General features: G+C 33.3%; 1 protein-coding gene across 2 annotated transcripts; it reads left to right on the forward strand.

The window, feature by feature from the left end:
* The first annotated feature begins 4,871 nt into the window (after positions 1-4,871).
* Positions 4,872-17,816, forward strand: Twf1 (twinfilin actin binding protein 1). Of its 2 annotated transcripts, XM_027934139.3 has the most exons (9): positions 4,873-4,983; positions 6,598-6,675; positions 8,790-8,968; positions 10,294-10,389; positions 11,452-11,556; positions 13,274-13,399; positions 14,012-14,162; positions 14,350-14,471; positions 15,711-17,816. In XM_027934139.3, exons 1-9 carry the CDS (start codon positions 4,959-4,961, stop codon positions 15,879-15,881), a joined length of 1,053 nt encoding a protein of 350 aa, XP_027789940.1. In that variant the 5' UTR covers positions 4,873-4,958; the 3' UTR covers positions 15,882-17,816. The 2 variants fall into 2 exon arrangements, with proteins under 2 accessions (XP_071466048.1, XP_027789940.1); XM_071609947.1 differs by lacking the exon at positions 13,274-13,399 and having other exon boundaries at positions 4,872-4,983.
* Positions 17,817-22,693: the final 4,877 nt, after the last annotated feature.

Genomic DNA, 22,693 nt, shown 5'->3' on the forward strand with positions numbered 1-22,693 from the left:
AAAGTTAGTCCATTTTGGATCCCAACTCTGGGCAGAGGGTCTCCAGGCAGTTCCAAAAAACTAGTTTAAAATGAACATAAAGAGGCTTTAACTCTTCCATAATCTCTCTAGGTATTGTCACCCACCCCTCTCTCATTTATTGCTATGAACTTGTTTATTAAATTTACTTACTTATTCTAATTTGTTACATATGACAGCAGAATGCATTTCAATACATAGTACACATATAGCACAATTTTTCATGTCTCTGATTATACACAAAGTAGAGTTACACAATTCGTGTCTTCATACATGTACTTGGGGTAATGATATCCAACTCATTCCACCATCTTTCCTACTCTCTGCTCCCTCCCTTCCCCTTCCTCCCCTTCGCCCTATCTAAAGTTCCTCCATTCCTCCCATGACCACCCCCCCACTCCACCCCCCCCACCCCCACCCCCGGCCCCTGCCATTGCTATGAACTTTTTGTTTCTAACTTATTCTTTGAAACATAATGCAATAGGGCTGGAGTTGTAGCTCAGTGGTAGAGTGCTTACCTAGCACATGTGAGGCACTGGGATGGATCCTAAGCACCACATAAAAATAAACAAAACAAAGGTATTGTGTTCATCTACAACAAGAACAAAAAATTTAAAAATAATGCAATAGAATAAAACAAACAAAACCCTGCTATGCAAACTCAGCTTTACATTTTCCCTTGCACCATCTCCCAGCCAGATTTCAGATTCTTAAATTTTTCCTCTAACATGGAAGAGCTGGAGTCTGTTGTGACTGCAAAAATAGTTGAAAGACATAAAAAGTTGTTGCTCATATTGAACTCAATATTAGAGGGTATCTTCTGCACATGCTGTTTAATCATCAGAGGAGCTTTATAAGTGTTAATTAATATCACTAGAAAAGATTTAGAAAACAGGGAGAGAGAATTGTTATGTTCAAAGTGGTTTGCAAATATTCCCATTTAAACCATCCTACCCCGAATGAGATTAGAGATAAGGAGAAAAAGATTCAAGATGCTGTTGCTAAGGTACTTCTTCAACCCAGGGTGAAAATCCCACTATAAATAATACATTAATATGCTGGCTGCTTTGTGCTTTCCTGCACTTTCATTCCAAGTTGCATCCTTATCATTATCAACAACTCCTTTGAACCAAAATGTTCCCTGTTTTATTCATTAGAAAATACATATCATTTATTAAGATTACTTCAGTTCAGATTTCACTTGGGAAAGTAATAAAGAGATATTATTTCCTTGAACTGATCTTTAACCCAAACTCTTTGTTCTGTTTCTCAGTGACTCATCCAAACACCACACAGCCTGATCAGAATGAAAGGATCTTCTGTTATAAATTCCATTTTGTTAAAAGTTTTAGCAGGCTTGCCAGGTGTTTATTAGGGATCATTGGGGATACTAATTACATGCTTACGATAAAAGTTAATTTCAGCTAAGGTACATTGCTTTAATGTTCAATCCTCATTTTTTATGACCCAAAGTGTTCTTTTCATAATTTGATGCTTTATAAATCTAAGGATGTTATATAAGACTCAGTAGCTAACAGTGATACTGCAGGAACCAACAGAAGAAATCAACTTCGGATAATTGCTCATGATGTTAAGAAATTCAGTCTAACATTATTTGCTCTGTTTTAATGATTATTTTGAAACATATTGTATAATAACATATTGTGTTGGACTTAATGCTGTCTATCTGATATGAAACCTAACACACATTGAACATCTAAAACAATAGCTTTATAAAGGCATGTCTCACTTTATTTCCATGATAATTATAAGATCTTACTATTGGTATATGAATAAAAATAAAATCAAAGCTGAGAGGGGTTAAATAATTTCATTAATAGTCATACAAATTCATAGGTCAATTTTAAATTCTACACCAGACTTTCTTCTATATAAAAGCCTAAAATAAATAATGCAGCATTTTATAATATAATTATTTCACAGATAAAAGAAAAAATGATTCTCTCCCAACAGAATTTCCTAATTCGGAGAAGCAACAAGATAGATAAAGGATTCTTTATAGTTTTATATATATTTACTCTATATACAAATGTGTACTGTTCACATTAATTCTCTTACATATAAAGAATTTATGGAGGATGTGAGATTTTTAGATGTCATTATTTGACAATTATCCAGATAGAAGATCCAGGTCATGGTCGTAAATGAACAACAAATCCATAGGCCAAATGTCATCTGTATGTATGTATGGTTCTTCTGTATTTTCATACTTTTAAAAGTTGAAATAGAGATTTTACATAAAATTCGAATTTCCTACATCCTTGAAAATCAGAAGATCTGTTACCCTGGACCCGAATTCCCATAGGGCATCAGTCAGCTGGAGTTGAGCAGCAGCAGTTCCCTTTCAGGGGAACATGTGCTCCTGAGTGCCACAGTCAGCATTTGTCAACTTCACTAATTTATGTTACTTAACTGTCCCCACTCCTGCATGCATGTGGGTTTGTGACCTTGAACTTAGGTTCTAGCACCAGCTTTACTATATTCTAAGCCTGTGTTCCAAACCCAAGACTTGTTGTTTCTTCTATGATAATTGCCTTTTATTCTTGGGCACTGTGATCTGAATAAAGTAGTCAGTGAGACCAAGACTGATATGACTTGTGAACCAAGGGCAATTAATCATATGCTTCCTTCTAGGAATTTGGACTTATTTAAAAAGAAAGAAAGAAAGCAAAACTATTAAATCTCTGCATGAAGCTGGAACTGGGACTGTTAATTTGTGGCCACAATCTTTTTTGTTTGTTTGTTTGTTTGTTTTTTAGTTTGCTGTTGAGTAATATCCCCAGCCCTTATTATTTTTCATTTTGAGATATGGTCTTGCAAAATTGCTGAAGATTGGACTAGTCTCCAACTTGTAATCCTCAGCCTCCCTCCCAAATTGTTGGGATTATAGATAAAGGCCACCAAGCCTTGCTATATTCTGTCATTGTGACTGCATAAGCAGACTCCATGGGTGCGGAGGCGGGCAGATAGAAAGCAAGAGGCAGCAGAGCTAAGCCATTAGGATCCATGAGATTCTACTATATCCTTATAATACATAACCTTTTGGTATACATTGTCTTAAATGCTTTCTGTTCCTTACACTTGTCCTAGCCTTGATGTCTGCTCAGTTCCTCAATACTTCAATTTCCAAATTTCTTAAAGTTAAAAAAAATAAAACCTGCCAGACAGGATTATGTTGGTCATTTAGCCTACCAGATTGGGTCATGTTGGTGCTAATATAGTGTGTGTGTGTGTACACACACTCATACACATACATATTTGTACATGGATATATTCTTGGAAAATTGTAAATCACTATAAAATTCTAAGGCCAGCTCTAAGGCAAATGTTCAATAACTGGAGATACATTAGATGAGAAAAAGTGAGAAAATTTTGTGGCTAGGGCAGAGCAATGCAACCAAGGCCCTTACAGCTTTGAATTCAAACTACTGTAGAAAATAAGTATTTTGGTAGAACATTAGCATGATCGGGAGGATGCCAGCGTAGTCTTTAATTTAACTGGACTTTCCTCTTCTTCAGGGCTGAGCATATAGTCAGTGGTCCTTTCTAAGCATCAATGTTGGAGAGTCTTTTTTTTTTTTTTTTCTCATCAGTACTTTTGAGCAGTGCCAACTTCCTTAAGCAATTTTCCCTAGTCACCAGGACATGAATCAGCCAAAAAGTTGCAAGTGAACTCTGCAATTTTTTTTCTCTGCTCAACAATGCAATCAAAACTAGTAAATCAGGGTGAATCATTATGTCAGGAAGAACTTGGTTAGAATTAAATGCCACCCTGTTTTTAAATCCAAACAAGTCATGAAACTCAGATTAAATTGTGTTTATTCCTGAATAGGAGGATTTGTTTGAGGGAGAGTTTAATAACAAGTACCAAATGTAGCAATCTTGTTTGCTGTGGTCTCTGTAAAGAAAACTGCACAGATCAGCTATTTAGTAACTAATTTAAACTATGTTGTATTCAAAGAGTGATTTTATTAATTTATACTTATATTGCTGGTGGGAACAGTAGGTTCCTAAGTAGATAATAATTTTGTGTATTTGTTTTTTATTTTTTTTGTCCAAGGGCCTAACAACAAGATTTTAATTTATACCCAGGAGTAGTACAAAAGCTGTACAAACATAGATACTAAAATTATCTTTCAGAAGGGAACTGTACAGAGAATGAGAAAGAATTTCAACTGATATATGCTGTTATCATGCAAATTATTTGAATAATTGTCTAAGAGAATAGAGGGCCAATCTAGAGCAGAGCAGATTTACAGTTTCCAGGGGGTAGAATTGATCACAGAGGAATACTCAATACTAATCTTTTCATTCTCAGTGACTTCCTGTTTTGGGAATGAAGAGAAAGAAAAACGTTTTAAATATGCCCAGCTGAAAAGTCAAGTCAACAGTTTGAGATTAATTTAAATCGTGGGGAAAATAAAGACCTTCTTATATATTAATTTCCATTCTTAAAAGGGAGGATGCAGGAAAGACCTTTTCTTTACATCATATTGTGTGGATCACAGGAAGAGTAAACCAAGAAGGAGGTTGTGTACATCCTCTAAGGTGAAAATATACGTGTAGTAAAATGGTCATTTCCATTTTTGAGCATCCTTTGCAGAGCCAGCGTGCGGCGGGTATGCAGGGTGCTAGCACCAGCTTTCCGGCTGGCGAAATCAAAGGAGCGACTACAAATGACGAAAGGTATAGACCCCTGGCAGGGAGCAAGGCGCGGGCCAGCGGGGGCGTGGACCTGCGGCGGGCGGCTGGGGCACTTGGGGCGCTGTCGGCCTCGTGGGTCTGGGCGGGGCGGGGCGGCCGTGGGTCGCGGGCGGATGACGCACAGCGGCCGGCGGAGGAGCTGCCACTTCCTGGAGCTGCCGGCCGGGGCCGCTCGCTGCATTCACCGCTGGAGCCGGGAGCCCGCGGCCGCCGCCATGTCCCACCAGACCGGCATCCAAGGTAACGGCGCCTGGCGCGGCCCTTGGGGAAGGGACTCCCGCGAGGCGACGGGAAACCGGCAGGCTGCGGCGCTGGGAGTGCGACTTGCGGGTCGAGCCTTCCCCGCGTCTTGGGCGCTCCAGTTTCCCGGGTGCTCCCGGCCTGCGTTCCTCCCAGCCCCGGCCGCCGCCACGTAACAGGCAACACTCAGTTCGGAGGAGCGTCGGAAACTGCTGTCCCAGGCTGCCGGTGTGGAGGGGGCGTGCCCTCCGTGCCCCGGCTTTACCTCAACTTTCCCCCTTTTGTCAGGCTGGGAAGAGCTGCGAGAGTGGAGGCGCCTGGGGTTCTTTTTATCTGTCGGGCTGGGCGAGTTTTCTTTTCACAGTTAAAAGAGATTGTTACTAGACTGATTGTAAAAAGAAACATATCAGGGTCTTTCTTAAATCTGTAGGGTGCTTCCCAAACTCTTTTCCGCATTTTCTTCCAAATGTGAGCGTAACTATGTTAAGAGAAATCCTGAGGATGGGGTGCATTTCGATCTTTTTCCTAGGTCCTGTCCAAGGGAACTGAAAAAGTCTGATCTGTGTGGTTGCCTTTAATTATATCCCGTGTCGACAGTTGAATGTGCAATTACTGTGTATCTGCCCTCCATTATTTCCTGGTTTGAAAATGGGCAGCCTGGAAGCGCTCACCTCATGAGAATCAAATAATATGTCCCGGGGTTACTCACGATGTCTTAATGAGTTCCAGTATAAACTCAACCTCTTCCTGTTAATAGGCAATGGATCCTTCCCCAATTGTATGTTGTACTCTTAAGGGTCTTTTGACTATTCGCAAACCTCCAGTCTCACGGACACACAAGCAAAAAGTCTAAGTTCTAAAAGCATTGTTTTATTTGTCCGCATTAATTTTAGTGTTTTAATATGCAGTTATTGACTTTCATGCCTGAACCTCATAGTAAGCACTGCCTAAAGCGTCCTCTTGCTGGTAACAGAAAAAACAGAAACGAAATTGAAGTTTTAATAGGTGCAGAAAGGTTGTGTTATTAATTGTGTATTTTAATGAGCTTAACTTTTGGGGAAATACAAGAAAAATATAAGAAGTATAAGATCTAACAGGTATTAACTGGCTTTTTTGTTTAATCAGGATAAGATATCTGATACTGCTATTTTTAATAGGCATATACAGAGAATGAATTGATAAAAAAGCTGTCTATCACAAGCTTGAAATTGAACTAGAAGACAATGAAAACAACTTTTCAACATTTTCAAACAAGTAGTAAAAGCGTTTTCAAAACAATAATTTGCTGATTATTTGGTTTGAGTACCTTCAGTATGTTTACTTTTGTGTTATTCCTGCAGAATTATCTAGCTAAGAAGGATTGGAATTAATATGTTTAAAGAACATATGTTAATATGTATATTAATTAATGTTTGAAGAGCATATATTAACATTTATATTTTTTAGTTGTATTCAATACCCACTATTTTATGCCTTTAAATTTTAGAATACTGATAATAAGAGGATGCTCCAGCTTTTCCTTTGTATTGTAATTTATTTTTTCATTATATTTAGATAGTAAAATAAAGTACTTCTAAGTATAAAAACTAGGTTTTTTTTCCCCTTTCTCCACAGCAAGTGAAGACGTTAAAGATATCTTTGCCAGAGCCAGAAATGGAAAATACAGACTTCTGAAAATATCTATTGAAAATGGTTAGTTAAACTTTTAAATGTTGTGTGTCCCTGGATTACTAAGTGTTATACTTTAAATTTGTTAAGTATTGTCAGTAATTCGAACTATTAATTAGTATGAAGCAAGTTCAAACTTCACTCAAGAAATTTGGATTTTTCACATTTTGTGCAGGTTGCTAAAAGGTCCCTGTTTTTCTTCTGAATTCTGTAGTTATCAGGGAAACATAAAGCTTATTTTTAGTGTAACATCTTTCTTATGCTTTTTTGTGTCTCAAATTTCTGCATCACTATTTCTAATGTCAGTGCTTCCATTCTTTTCTGTATGGAAATCAGTAAACGGGTGATTATAAAAAATGGAAAAAAGGTAGCTTGTGAATTTATTATTATTGTTTGGTAAAGTTTGTTTTGAAGTAGTCTTTCATTTTTTCCATCTGATTGCAACCTGTACTACAGAAATGATTGCCTTTTCTTTTTTCGGGAAAGTTCTGAGAATTAACAAACTCTAAGTTGACTTTTTAGAAATAATTGTATAAACTGGGAAAATGGTTGGTTTAGGAGAATTGAAATCAGGTAGATTTGAATTTGTACGGTTACTGCTATAAGTACTTGATTGTTGAATGTGTTAAGATCTTCCAATGACCTATTTTCTTAAATACTTGGAAATATTTTGCTTTGGAAAAATAACTTGTTCTTTAATAAACTGGAAGTAAATCTAATTTGTTTTCTAGTTCTGCTTATCTATTGAAAATACTAGAACAGCTGGGTGCATTAACACACACTTATAATCCCAGCTACCTCAGAGGTACACACAGGAGATTCACAAGTTCCAGGCCAGCGGCAACTTAGCAAGAACCTGTCTCAAAATTAACAAACAAACAAACAAAACAAGCTGAGGATATAGCTCAGTGATAGAGGGCTCCTGGGTTCAATCTCTAATACTGTAAAGACAGAAAAACAAAACCAGAATAGTTTATAAAATCAGCAGTTGTTTATAGATATTATAATATTCAAAGGAATAAATGTATACTGTAAAGCAGCATATTTTAGCAATATTGAGCTAAAATTTTAAATGTCATTACCTTCTAAGTAACTAGTTAAGTAAACAAGTTAAAGTTCATCTAACTGGCATCTCTTCAGAAGGAAAACTATTTCCTATGTCATTGTTTTCTGTGTTTTTGTTTGTTTTGAGAAAAAAATAAATTCCAAAGAATAAATTACAAATACCTATCTCTTCCTTTAAATTAATGACTTAAATATTTTAAAATACTTGCTTCAAGGCTTTTTTTAAAATAAAGTGTTTTTAAAACAATTATTTATTTATTTTTATGTGGTGCTGAGGATCAAGCCCAGTGCTTCACCTGTGCTAGGCAAGCGCTCTACCACTGAACCACAACCCCAGCCTGCTTCAAGCCTTTTTAAAGTCAATGTTATAAATTTAAAAAATTTTTAAATTTTATGATTTTCTAAAATTTAATGGTTTGTACAATCTATTTTTACATGTATCCTTAAATAAAATATAGTGCTGTTTTGAGTATTTTAAATTCACATAAACTACATACTATCTTATTCTGCATATTTTTTTAATTCTACATATTCTATAAATGTTATTTTTATAAGGCATTTTGATAGTTTATGGATCCTATTTAAGTAGAATGTTTTCATATAACTCTGCCACATATTATTTGTTCTTTCTTATTGATGAATGTTGAAGCTATTTCTAGTTTTCACTGTTACTATATAGTACTGTAGTGAATACCTTTGTGCATATGTGCAAAAAATTCTGTGTGAAGAATTCATCCACAGTTTTACTCAGTTCTGGCAGATAGCACTTAGAAGTGGAGATAACAAGTTATGCTTTGAGGCAAATTTTAAATCTGAGCAAAATTGGTAAATATAATTTTATTTAAAATGTTTTACAGTTCAATATTAATTTCAGAAATGCTAGTTTTAAGTGGTAGTACAGTTATTTAAATGTGTCTTGTTGGTAATTTATAGCATAGACATTTTGAAAGAAATATAATCAATCATCATTATTCAACCATTAAACTAAACTATTATGATCATTTGTATATATTCTATTTTAAACTTGGTATTTCAGACCAATTATTTGTCTTTTTAAAAATTTCTTTTCATAGAGCAACTTGTGATTGGATCATGTAGTCAGCCTTCAGATTCCTGGGATAAAGATTATGATTCCTTTATTTTACCTCTGTTGGAGGACAAGCAGCCATGCTATATATTATTCAGGTTAGATTCCCAGAATGCTCAGGGATATGAATGGATATTCATTGCATGGTCTCCAGATCATTCTCATGTAAGTAATTTTTTTAGTTTGTTTACCATTAAGTGCTAGAATTTTTAAAAAAATTTTCTGAAATATTTCTAGGCCAAATGAAGGTTAATAAACAGTAGTCATTTCCAGTAGAAGGGAATGATCGATCATGTGGATAATTCTTAGATTGGTATTGTGGAATGAGGAATAATGTGCTTAGATTCAGAAATTTTGTCCTTGAAATCAAAAGAATTATTATTGATTTAAAAATTTTAAATCTGGGGCAATTATAATTGACTCTGCCTCTAAAGAATGAAGCTGTTTTGCCCTGAGAGTAATAACAATTCTGATAACTAAATGAAGATTATATTAAATTTTGTTAATTTTCATAGATTATTAATAGGTATCATTCATGTGATGGGCATGCACACTAACAAATATTTCATTTAGAAAGGTTGGTAGTAGACTGACTAAATAGAACAAAAGATGAAATTAATATATGAGTACTACCTAGTATTTTAAGAATTGTCAAGTTTCGTATTAAAAAATAATTCTTAAACCATTTGCAAAACACGATGCCAGGGGCTGGGGTCATAGCTCAGTAGTAGAGCGCTTGCTTTGCATATGTGAGGCTCTGGGTTTCATCCTCAACACCACATAAAAATAAATAAATAAAAATAAAGATATTGTGTCCATCTGCAACTAAAAAAAATATTTAAAAAACATGATTCCATCTTAATTTTACATAATCTCTCTAAAAGAAATATTGCATTTTACCATTTAGGATTGTGAAATTATTTCTGGATTAGGAAATTATTTCTGCTAGTTGGTAGTTAACTTTAGTAGCTTTCCATAGATAGTAGTAAACTCCTACATAATAGTATGTATTGTATTTCTTTTCATTTCTGTGCGCCTCATAGAATGGTATATGCCATAAGTAAGCCATGACTATTTGATTTTTAGCAATTTCAGTGATAATATCTGATCTAGTTTTGAGAAAAATGTCACTATCCAGGTTACCTCATTTCAGTATTTTTTCCTCATATTTTAAAATATTTTTAATGGATTTAATTTTGTGCTTTGAAATATGAGGAACTTTTTAAAAATTGGGTTTTTTCCCTCACTTTACAAAAAATGTGACATATAATTTAAAATCTACCATAGCCATTGACAGTTGACATACTCATGTTATGATGGTTATTCATATACATATACTTTAGCATATTATAGGCTTTACAATATGAACTTCAGCTTTACCAATTTATTTTTAATGTGCTTGAATATTTTCATACATTGAGTATTTGCTTTCTTTTGAAATGGTATATTTTCATCTGTAAACTTCTAAGTAAATTTTCACAACTGAATAGGTTCGGCAAAAAATGTTGTATGCAGCAACAAGAGCAACTTTAAAAAAGGAGTTTGGAGGTGGCCACATTAAAGATGAAGTATTTGGAACAGTAAAGGTATAAAACTTATGCACACACACACATACACACACACAATTTTTTTTCTGTAAGAGATGAGATTTCACTGTGTTTTTCAAACTGGTCTCAAATTCCTCAAGCAATTCTATTTTTTCAGCTCTCTGATAGTTGGGACTATACGTGTGCACTACTGTGCCCATCTAAAACTTATATTTTTATGTGGATTCTTGATATTATAAATAAAATAATAAGAACTCCTAGATAATGGGTGATTCATAAGAATTCAGATCGGTGAATCAGTACACAAAAGGATAAGAGAGAAAATGTATTTCATGATATATAAGTTAACTCTAAAGAATATGTAATTTTGAATTCATAGAATTGGTTCTACTAAAACATACTTTTCCTTTTGAAATGTTCACATGGCGAATAAATGTATTTATTCATATACACACAAATTAAGAAAATTGAAATATGTTTTTAACAGATTTTTTTGTTGTTGTTATTGACTTGTTCAGAACTTTCCTGATTCATAAAGTAATATAATCTACTAGATAGCCCAAAAGAGTAAATGGGAATATGATGCTTGTTCACCATTAATTGTGGGTTGGGTTGAATTCTCTTTGGAGTTTGTCTTCCAAACCACAAAATTTGGATGATATGAAGACCTTTTTGAAGTATTTTCTTTTTAACATAAAAACTATAATAATATTCCATGAATAATTATAGAAAAATTATATAATTATTTTAATATCAAATTCAGAATGTTAATACATTATTTATTGCATAATTACTGGACAGTTATTCCCAGAAGGTTAATTGCAATTATATACTAGAATCATGACCAGCATCACCACCACCAAATTCATACAAAAGATGTAATCATTATAAAACTTCAGGAAATAAAGTATAGACATTCCCCTTAAGAAAATTTGAAACCTTTAAAATATTCAAAATAGGGGATTTTTTAAAAGAAATAAAATTCTTAATGCTTTTTCATTTCATTTCTAGTAAATTAATAGTTTTGCTTTTCCTAAAGTAACCTTGCTCTGATTTTATGTCTAGAGAATTACTGATAATAGTTCATTTCTGTGCTTACAGGAAGATGTGTCATTACATGGATATAAAAAATACTTGCTGTCACAGTCTTCCCCTGCCCCATTGACTGCAGCTGAGGAGGAATTACGACAGATTAAAATTAATGAGGTAAATTACAACTTTGAAATGCTTGCAAGATTATAAGTGTTTCAGAATACCCTATTCTTAATTAACAGATACAGTGGTAACTGGAGAATAAAGATATTAGCACAGTTAGGTTTATTCTGTTTAGTTTGGAGTTAAACCTGTGTGGTTAATGTATTTTTATTTGAAAGGTAAAAATAATTATTAAACTTTATATTAGTTTAATAAATAGCTTTCTCCTCAAATGTACGTTACAACAATAAATCTTCTGTTAGAAATACAACTGTTGTACTCTGTGCTTTAAATACTGTATAAATGGGAAGTGTGTGTTGCAAAGAATTTCATATCTAATAAGGTTGCCTGAAGCAGATTTTTTTAAATGTTTTTCAGAGAATAGTAAGGTTAAAGAGAAAAAATAAAAATGCTGTAGAATGTACAAGATTTCTACAAGCTTTGTAAATTAGCTTCTATGAACTTTGATGGAGATAAGTGTGGAAGATTGTTATTTGCATAGTTATTGAGCATATGAGTCAATAAATTTCAACCACATTATAGTTTATCATATTTTAATGTGTTTTCTGCAGACATTCTAATTGAATATTGAAACCATTAATGTATTTCTACTGGGATTTTATAGAAAAGAACAAGTAACCCAAACCACAGTTCAGTAGTTTGAGTATCATACAAATAGGACTTGGTCTGGAAAAGGGTTAAATATCATTAATTAGTAGCAAGAATCTATCATTATATTATTTTAACTCATTATTTGAATGGGTTTTTTTTTAATGTGAATTTTATTAGTAGCAAGAATCTATCATTATATTATTTTAACTCATTATTTGAATGGGTTTTTTTTTAATGTGAATTTTTTTTTTTTTTACAAGTTTGATAGTTTGTTTTATTCCTTGCAATCAGAACCCAGAGGATCATATTGGGGTATGCATTTGCATATGTTTTATGATGTTTTCATTATCCAGTATCATGCTGTAGAATCTCCATTCATTTTTTAAAAAGTAAAATTTGTATTTAACTTTCTGATGAAACACAGCAAATGAGACTCTATCCTAGCTATTATTTATCGGGTATAAAAATCTTAAACATGTTCATTGAAAGCTTTCTTGAAAAATCCCCCTCTTCTAATCCATGCACACTTATACTCTTAGTAAAGAAAGCTATTACGTCTGGAACTTCTGCAGTAGTATAGCTTGTTGAGCTGTGTTGTGTATTTGCATATTGTTTGTACTTCTTTCAATTCAGTGCATGGTGTTTGTGTTGTATTTTATGTCCAAGAGAACCAAGTAAATTTCTGCATATATTTTATGATTTGTAAATTTAAGTAAAATTTTATTCTTAAAAGGGTTGATCAGGTGACACTTTAAAAAGTTTGTATATCTCATTGAAATTGTGCCAAACCAAGCATAGCGAAGATTAAAGAGAACAAAAATACAACAAATTTCCACTAAAACTGCACACTTACTCAAATATTCACTCCTAACGTTTTCATCAAGATGTGCCATGGACTCTGCATGTCAACAGAGTGCTAGTGGATCATGAACAGATGTGAAAAATAGTTTGCTTTTTAAATTCACAGTGTTTTAGGTATTAATTTTAATTATTTTAATTATAGGTTGGGAAAGGGTTGAATGATGCTGTCATAGATGTTGGGTTTTCTCATTTTTGCCATAGGACACTCCTAATTGCTATAGTTTTACCAGCAAATTATTGTATCTATCATATTTAGGTACAAACTGATGTGGGTGTGGACACTAAGCATCAAACACTACAAGGAGTAGCATTTCCTATTTCTCGGGAAGCTTTTCAGGCTTTGGAAAAACTAAACAACAGACAGCTCAACTATGTGCAGTTGGTAAGAGAAGTATAAGGGTTGTTATGAAGGACTGCTTTTTTTTATACAGCTTGTATAAAGTTTATTTTTTAAGAACTTTAATTTATTAAAATTTATTTCTTGACTATTTTTACTTGTTTTTAAAAATTACAAAAACTATATGTGTTTATTATGAAAATGTCAAACAGTTCAGAACTAAGTCCCCTTTGTATTGCAGCTTTTTATGAGGGGAGGGTACTGGAGATTGAACTCAGGGGCACCTGACCACTGAGCCACATCCCCAGTCCTGTTTTGTATTTTATTTAGAGACGGTCTCACTGAGTTGCTTAAGGCCTAAGTTGTTGAGGCTGGCTTTGAATTCGTGATCCTTCACCTCAGCCCCCTGAGCTGCTGGGATTACAGGCATATTATAGGTTTTTTTATTATAAAATTTTAACTTTAGGTCTGGTTTGTAGCTCAGTGGTAGAGCACTTGCCTAGCATGCATGAGGCACTGGGTTTGATCCCTGGCACCACATAAAAGTAATAAATAAAATAAAGGTATTGTGTCCACCTACACCTAAAAAAAACATATATTAAAAAAACTTTCAACTTAATCTCTGCTTTAATGAACATTTTTTTTTCTTACTGATAGGAAATAGATATAAAAAATGAATTTATAATTTTGGCCAACACAACAAATACAGAACTGAAAGATTTGCCAAAGAGGATTCCCAAGGATTCAGCACGTTATCATTTCTTCCTGTATAAACATTCCCATGAAGGAGACTACTTAGAGTCCATAGGTATATATATATATATATAGTACATTATTTCTAATATGTTATTTTCACTTTGCTTATTGATATTTCAGCAGTATATTCTTATTTATTTCTTTTCCAGTGGCTTAATTATAATTTTATGTGGTTTATGTACTTGCTTTAATTGATATGCTACTGATTGTATTTGTTGTTATTATTTTTAACTTAACAGTTTTTATTTATTCAATGCCTGGATACACATGCAGTATAAGAGAACGGATGCTATACTCTAGCTGCAAGAGTCCTCTGCTAGAAATTGTCGAGAGACAGTTACAAATGGATATAATCAGAAAGGTAGGCTCATCTATTTTAAAATCTTCAGTTTTCACTAGATTTTTTATTATCATTTCCATGTATGACAGGGTACATTATGAGTTATAAGTGAAAACGTTTATTTTTATTGTTCTCTTCCTGAATCCTTAGGGTATCCTATACGTACTTAGAGATGAGCTATCATTGTTCTCATCTCTCTACAGATCTGCACTATCTAATATGGTAGCCATAAATCATAAGTGGCTATTTAAACTTAAATATAAATGTATGTAAAATTCAAAATTCAATTTCTTAATCAGTATTGGGAGTTATAGCACTTACAGAACATTTCCATCCATTTAAAAAATTCTGTTGGACAGTGCTGCTGGAGCTACATATTTGTGATTAATTCTGGATTTCTTATTAATACACAACTACAGTCTCCGTTTATATCTGTGAATCTGGGGATCTCTGGGAATCATTCCGGCTATTAAGAAAGGAAGTAGTTGGCATAAACATATGAGTTTTGGGAACCAAGCTACTAGTTTTCTTAAATTTATTTTCTTCAGTGCAGATAAGCCTTAAGGAAAGAAATGGTTTATTCTTGAGCCCTTCAACTTTTAAAATACAGGTCCTTTCAGACTACCAGTATTTTAGATACTGAACTGTGTGAGCCATTAGGATTGTAAGAATCACTGTACTATGGGTAACACCTCTACAGCAAGGATTGGCTGATTTTTTTTCTACAAAGAATCAGGTAGTAAATACTTTAGGTTTTGCTAGGCCACATATGGTCCCTGTCACATGTTCTGCTTGTTGTTTTTGTATTTTACAGCCCTTTAAAAATATAAAATAGTCTTGACTTGGGCTCTGTTTGGCCTGCAGACCACTTTGCCTACATCTGTTCTAGCATGATTTCAAGTGAACCAAGTGATGAAGTAATGAGTAATGTTTCTTGAATATATAGTGAAACAAAGCAGAACAACTTGAGCATGTAATAAGTAGCTTCTATTTTTAAACATATTTAAATAGGAACAGTAAGAGGGAACCAAATAGAAAGTGGTTATAGTCGGGTATGTATTTTAGCAATTCATTTAGCATACCCTGAAAAAAAGGTGAAACAATTTACATATATGGTCCTGGATTCTGTTTTACTGAAATGGGTATTATGCATTTGCTTATGAACATTCATACCTAAAAACTGGCTTTTTGCTTATATTAGGTTTTGAATGTTATGCTTTTTTATATTGTGTCACACAAATTGGTATTTCCTCTTTGCAGATTGAGATAGACAATGGGGATGAATTGACTGCAGATTTCCTTTATGAGGAAGTACATCCCAAACAGCATGCACATAAGCAAAGTTTTGCAAAACCAAAAGGTCCAGCAGGAAAAAGAGGAATTCGAAGACTAATTCGGGGTCCAGCTGAAACAGAAGCCACTACTGATTAAAATTGTTATATTAAGCATTGCAATACTAGTTTTTTAAAAGTACAGCTTTTAGTACGGGAGAACTGAAATCATTCCATGTTGATATATGGTAGGGAGAAAAATCGTACTTTTTGAAAAATAGCACTTTTCACTTCTGTGTGTTTTTAAAATTAACGTTATAGAAGACTCATGATTTCTATTTTTGAGTTAAAGCTAGAAATGGTTTCAACCTAGTAATGTTTAATTTTGTCACACTGTTTTCATAGAATATTGATTCTACACTTTCACATAATTCTTAAAATTTTATATAGATGGGCCAGTTCCAGAAAGTCTGATGTCTTAAAGTGGGATCTACTTATTACTGTTTGGTGAGACATCAGAATTTTTTTTTAAGGGAAGCAGAAAGACCTTAAAATATTCATACTACTTGATGAATAGTTAAGGACCAGGTTAGATTATTTTCAAAGCTGAAAATTTAGTATGCCTAGGAAAATGTAGAAATTGCTTATTCTGAGGAGCTGTGCTGACAGACTAGGATCATGTCTGCAACTTTTAGAAACAGTGCTTTACTGCAGCAGTTTTTTCTATTTGACTTTTTTTTTTTTTTAAATGGCATTAAAATTTCTGAAGATCAGCTCACTCTGAAACTTTAAGGGTACCAGATGTTTTCTATATTGCAATATTTCTGATAACATCAAAAGATAGCCTTAGAAGTTTTTTTCTAGTGCTTTAAAAAAATGTCTATTTCCAAAGTAATTCATTTCATTATAAGTACTATGAGGCCAAATGTTTATGTACAGATTGAAATTTAAATTAATATAATTCAAAAGGATACCAAACTAAAGTAAAAAATATTGAAAAATTTTTAAACTTTGTTCTCTGTAATTATGGGTAGTTTATGTTCTATATCACTTCTGTGCAAATATTCAGATATAAAAGCGTTTAGAAGTTTTAGAGGTTAATAGCTTAACACAGATAAATAACTAGCTAATGATCTTGTTTCAATTAGTATCTTATTTCAAAACACATTTAACTGTTCTCTAAACCTTTGCATTTTCATTTATAACCTAGAGAGATTTTGAGCCTCATATTTCTTTGATACTTGAAATAGAGGGAGCTAGAACACTTTGTATTTAATTTGTTAAACCTGCTGCAGAGCCATAACTAAGGAGTTTTCAAAATGAACTGTGGGTATTCAGGATTTGGAATTTCTTGACCTAAACTCCATGCTGCGTAAAACAAATGTCAGAAATGCACATTTCATAGAAAAAATATGAAGCACTCATTGCTAAACCTTATTATTTAAGATAACACATGCACCTTTCAGAAATTCAGTGTGTTTAAGTAAAGCATATAAGAATAATTATGGGTTGAAAGATTTAAAAAATAGATTTAAGAGTATTTGTGTGGGATTTTTGTTTGTTTACAAATAATTAGACTATAATATTTAAACATGCAAAATAGTTGACAGTAATGTTGCACTTGTTTACTAAAGATACACTTTTAAGTTGTTCCATGGGTACACCAATAGACAAACAAATTATTGCATTAAGAATCTGGGAGCTATGTTGCAGACCATAGCTGATGCTGTCATTTTTCAATCAGGAAGAATATTATCTGTCATGAAGATATAAAATAATTTAGTAGTGAATGTTTTTCTGTACCATCTATGTGCAATTATACTCTAAATTCTGCTACACTACATGAAAGTAAATGGACATTCCAGAATATAGATGTGATTATATAATCTTTAATTATTATTAAATCAATGATTGCTGAAAATCAGTGATGCATTTATTTTAGAGTAAAACTCATTGTTTACAGTATGTTTTAGGTGACACTAGATGGTGAATAACATATTCCCACTAAATTTATATAGCAGTGAAAAATAACATGCCTTCTGTGGACATTTTATAAGTGCATTTTATATCACAATAAAGATTTTTTCTCTTTAAATTGTGTGTGTTCTATGTTGGTTTTCTAGTATAACTTTTTTAATGTTTGGATAATTTTACACAATTAAATACCTGGTGATAGGTTAGAAATTTCATTCATCTGGGTTGGGGATGTGGCTCAAGTGGTAGTGCGCTTGCCTGGCATGCGCGAGGCACTGGATTTGATCCTCAGCACCACATAAAAATGAATATATTGTGTCCACCTAAAAAAACTAAAAAATAAATATTAAAAAAAGAAATTTTATTCATCTATTTATTTTATTAACCAGTCTGCCTAAATCCGTAAAGCATTTTAAGTAATTTGAAACCCTGGCAAGAATAGTTGTGATTATAGAGTGTTTAGTTGAGCTTTCTCACTATTGTAGCACTCATGAAAATTCCATAGGTTAGGGACTGGGATTCTGGCTCAGTGGTAGAATGCTCACCTAGCACATGTGAGGTACTGTGTTCCATTCTCAGCACCACATAGAAATAAAATAAAAGTATTGTGTCCAACTACAGCTAAAAAAAATACATTTAAAAAATTCCATAGGTTACTCAGTTCCTGTTGTGGTAGAAGCACTCCAGTATTATATGTTGATTAGCGTGCTTGACATTAAATTTTTAGAGACTTGCTGTTCATCCAGAAATATTGAATACATTTCTACTATGCAATTTCCTTTCTAATTGAGGATATGTTACAAAATAGATGACTTTGATAGCAGTTTTATAGAAAATAAAGGTTCTTAAAAAAGTTGATTTTTAAAAAAAAATTTTTTTTTAGTTGTCAATGGATCTTTTATTTTATTTATTTATATGTGGTACTGAGGAGCGAACCCAGGGCCTCACACATGTCAGGCAAGTGCTCTGCCACTGAGCCACAACTTCAGCCCCAAAACGGCTAATTTTAATTTTTTGAAGGCATTTCTACTCAAGAGAACTAAGATAAGGTGCCTGAGATAATATTGTAAGTAGTTTGGTGCTTATTTTCATTATATAATTAGCCACACATTGTAAGGTGGAAGATTTATTTTTAAGTATATAAAACATTGATCATAAAGAAAATGGTGTGTGTTTTGTGTGTGTGTATACACATACACAGTGGAATATTATTCAGCCATAAAGAAGAATGAAATGGCATTCACAGGTAAATGTATGGAACTGGAAACTATGGTGTTAAGTGAAATAAGCCAAGCCCAAGAGACCAAAGGCTGGATGTTCTCTGATATGTGGATGCTAACACACAATAAGGGATGGGGAGTTCATTGGATTAGACAAAGGAGAATGGAGGGAAGGGAGGAGGGATGGGGATAGGAAAGACAATAGAATGAATTGAACATAACTTTCCTATGTTTATATATGAACAACCAGTGTAACTCCACATCATGTACAACCACAAGAATGGAAAGTTATACTCCATATATGTATATCTACTGTCATGTATATCTAAAAAGAACAAATTTAAAAAATTGATCCTATATCTTCATATTGAAAGATTTTTCATACAGTATGTAGGATCAAAACTACTTCTGAGGTATCATACATCCCTTTGTTGGAAGGCATTAGAACACAAAGTAGTTAAGAAATATAGGGCCAAGATCTGGGAGAGGAAAAAAAGACAAACCCAACAACTGGGGGCCGCTATTTCTCTGGGAGCATATGCTAGCTCTGGAAGAAGCTATGAGCCAGTATGTACATACATTTGTTTGAGTATTTGTTCTCAATTCCTTTGGTATACACCCAGGTGTATAAATCCCAAAACAAATATAATATACCATATGGAAATATAATCATATGTTGTATCATATGCTAATTCTGTTTAACTGTTTGAGGAACTACCAAACAACATTGTTTTCTATAGCTGCTGTACCATTTACACTTCCGTTAGCAAGGTGCAAGTGTTCCAGTTTCTCCACATCTTCATTAACAATACTTTTCACTTGCGATTTTTTTAAAAATTTGTTTTATTGTAGCCATTCTAATCAGTGTCAGGAGATATCACATTGTGGTTTTGATTTGTCTTTTCCTAATGACTTGATATTGGGCATCTTTTTTTATGGTTATTGACCATTATTAGTATGTCTTCCTTGGGGAGATTTTCGTTCAGATCCTTCACCTATTTTTAAAATTGGGTTATTTTTAATTTACTATTGACTCAAAAAAGTGTTTTATGTCTTCTAAGATAGTAGGCTCTTACCACATATATAGTTTGTAAACATCATTTCTTTAAACTTTATTGATGATGTTCCTTTTCCTTCTCCTTTATACCGTGGATTAAACCCAGGGCCTTAGTGCGTTTTGGTAAGCACTCTTCCACTCAGCTACATTCCCAGCCCTTTTTATTTTTAATTGCCCATACTGGCCTCAACCTTGTGATCCTATTGCCTCCCCTCCGGTTGATTACAAGCACCACCACCAAATCCCACTAATAATGTCTTTTGACACACAAAAGTTTTTAAATCTTAATTAAGCCTCTCCTCTTTTAAAGCTTACTTAGGTTTCTGGTGTCGTAGCTCAAGAAACTTTTGTCTAATTCAAGATCGCAAGTGTTTATACCCTTGTTTTCTTCTAAGGGCTTTTTCTTTTATCTCTATCTTTAGGTATTTTATTCCTTATGAATTTAATTTTTGCATATGTGTGAAGTAGTTGTCCAACTTCATTCTTTTGCATGTTGATACCCAGTTGTCTTAGCACTATCTGTTGAAAAGATGTATTTTTCCCCTGTTGAATATTTTTGGCATATCAATTAACTTTATACACAACAGTTTATTTTTGAACTTTCATTCTGTCATTGAGCTATATTTCTGACTTCATGTCAATGCCATGTAATATTGATTACTATATTTTTGCAGTAGGTTCTGAAATTAGGAATTGTGAATCTTCCAACTTTAGAAATAACTTTGTTATTCTGGGTTTCTTACATTTCTATATGATTTTTTTTATTGATGCAGAAAAGCCAACTTGGATTTTGCTAAGGGTTTTGCTGAATCAGTAGACTTGTTTTGTGACGCACTCCCATCTTAATATTGTCTTCCAATCCATGATTATGGAATGCCTTTCCATTTATTTATGTCTTTAATTTTTGTTCAATATTGGTGTGTAGTTATCTTTCATAACTCTTGCACTCCTTTATTTCATTTATTAGTATTTTATTCTTTTAGACTCTATGTAAATGAAATTGTTTTTTAAATTTTCCTTTCAGATTTTTCATTGCTAGCATATTGAAATGCAACCCATTTTCACACATTTCTCTCGCATCCTGCAAATGTCATGAATTTGCTCATTAGCTCTAGTAGTATTTCTCCCTGCTGTATGTGTAGACTCTTTATGGTTTGTATATTTAAGACATGTCATCCACAAATAGATAGTTTTACTTTCTTTCTAGTCTGGATTCCTTTTCTTTCCCTTTCATTTTATTTTTCTCCCCACCACTTCTTTTTTCCTCCACCATTTCCTCTTCCTCCTCTTTTTTGTTTTGTTTTACCTTATAATCCTGGCTAAATTCTCCATTCAACATTGACTAGAAATGGTCGGAGCAAATATTTTTGTCATGTTCCTGATTTTAGGGGAAAATTTTGGTCTTTCACTAGACACAAATATCTAAAGATATTCTAGCAATTTAAATCCATATAATAAGAATTACATACAAACATAAAAAAGATTATATAAAAGTATTTTATGTTAAAACCAGGTAGAATTTATTCAAGGGATACAAGGTTGATTCCACATACACAAATCAATCATAAAAGAGGCTGGATTTTGTAAAATACATGCTCTATATTTATTGATAAGATCATGGTATTTTTTCCTACTAAAATGCTATATTTATTCATTTCTATTGAGTTTGAGTGTTGCTAAAGCTTAGTAGTCAAGGAAATCTCTCTTGATGACATAGTTTTAATGCTTCCATAACATTTATCACTACCTGATATTGTCTTATTTGTGTGTCACATTCATTTGAAAAGACTGTCTCCTGAGAATAAGTTTCTAAGAAGAATTTTTTAACTGTTCATTATTTTATGTCCAATACCTTTACAATGAAAACCAGAGAAAATGATTAGTAAACATTTCTTACATTAATTTATACATTATTATGTTAGGTAAGACTATTTCATAAGATTTTTTTCCTAGTCTCATTATAAGACTCAGATCTTAGCTTAATTTTGGAATTCCATTGCTGCTGCCTCCATATGGACTTTTATTTATTTATTTTTGTACTTCATTTATTTATTTGTGTTAGTTTTTCATTGCTGTGACCAAATTGCCCGACAAGAACAACGTAGAGGAGGAAAAAATATATTTTGGCTCATGGTTTCAGAGGTTTAGTCCATGGTTGCCAACTCCACTGCCCTGGACCCAAGGTGAGGCAGAACATCATGGCAGAAGGACATGGTGGAGGAATACTGCTACATTCATGGTGTCCATGAAGGTAAGAAAAAGAAGGGAAGGGAACACAGGGAAGATAGCCCTTCCGGAGCATAACTTCAGTGACCTACCCCTTCCAATATTGGGACATGGTGTCCTACCTGCCTACAGTTACCACCCAGTTAGTCCATTCAAACTGGGATAGTCTGATTAGATTACATCCATCATCTTGCATTTGAAAATTCCTGTATCAACACAGGAGCTTTGAGGGGACACCTCAAATCCAAAGTGTAATATTTTATCCCCCTAAGTTCATGTTCATCTCACAATACAAAATGCATTTAGTTCATCTCTATAGTCCCTATAGTCTAAACAGTTCTAGTATTGTCCAAAAGTCCAAGTGAAAAGTCTCATCTGAGACTCAAGGCAAACTCTTGGCTTTGAACCCCTATAAAGATCAAAAGCAAGTTATATATATCCAATATGTAATGGCGAAGAGTAAACTTTCCAACAGAGAGGAATAGGGGTATTGAA

This window comes from Marmota flaviventris, chromosome 3, assembly GCF_047511675.1.
Source record: "Marmota flaviventris isolate mMarFla1 chromosome 3, mMarFla1.hap1, whole genome shotgun sequence".
NCBI classification, from domain to species: domain Eukaryota; kingdom Metazoa; phylum Chordata; class Mammalia; order Rodentia; family Sciuridae; genus Marmota; species Marmota flaviventris.

What these genes read in the sequence shown, in the direction of transcription:
- Twf1 (XM_027934139.3), top strand. Translation starts at nt 4,959, where the DNA reads ATGTCCCACCAGACCGGCATCCAAG. An exon ending in GGTCTCCAGATCATTCTCAT is followed by an intron (nt 8,969 to 10,293) that starts GTAAGTAATTTT and finishes ACAACTGAATAG; the next exon opens with GTTCGGCAAAAAATGTTGTA. An exon ending in AAGTATTTGGAACAGTAAAG is followed by an intron (nt 10,390 to 11,451) that starts GTATAAAACTTA and finishes CTGTGCTTACAG; the next exon opens with GAAGATGTGTCATTACATGG.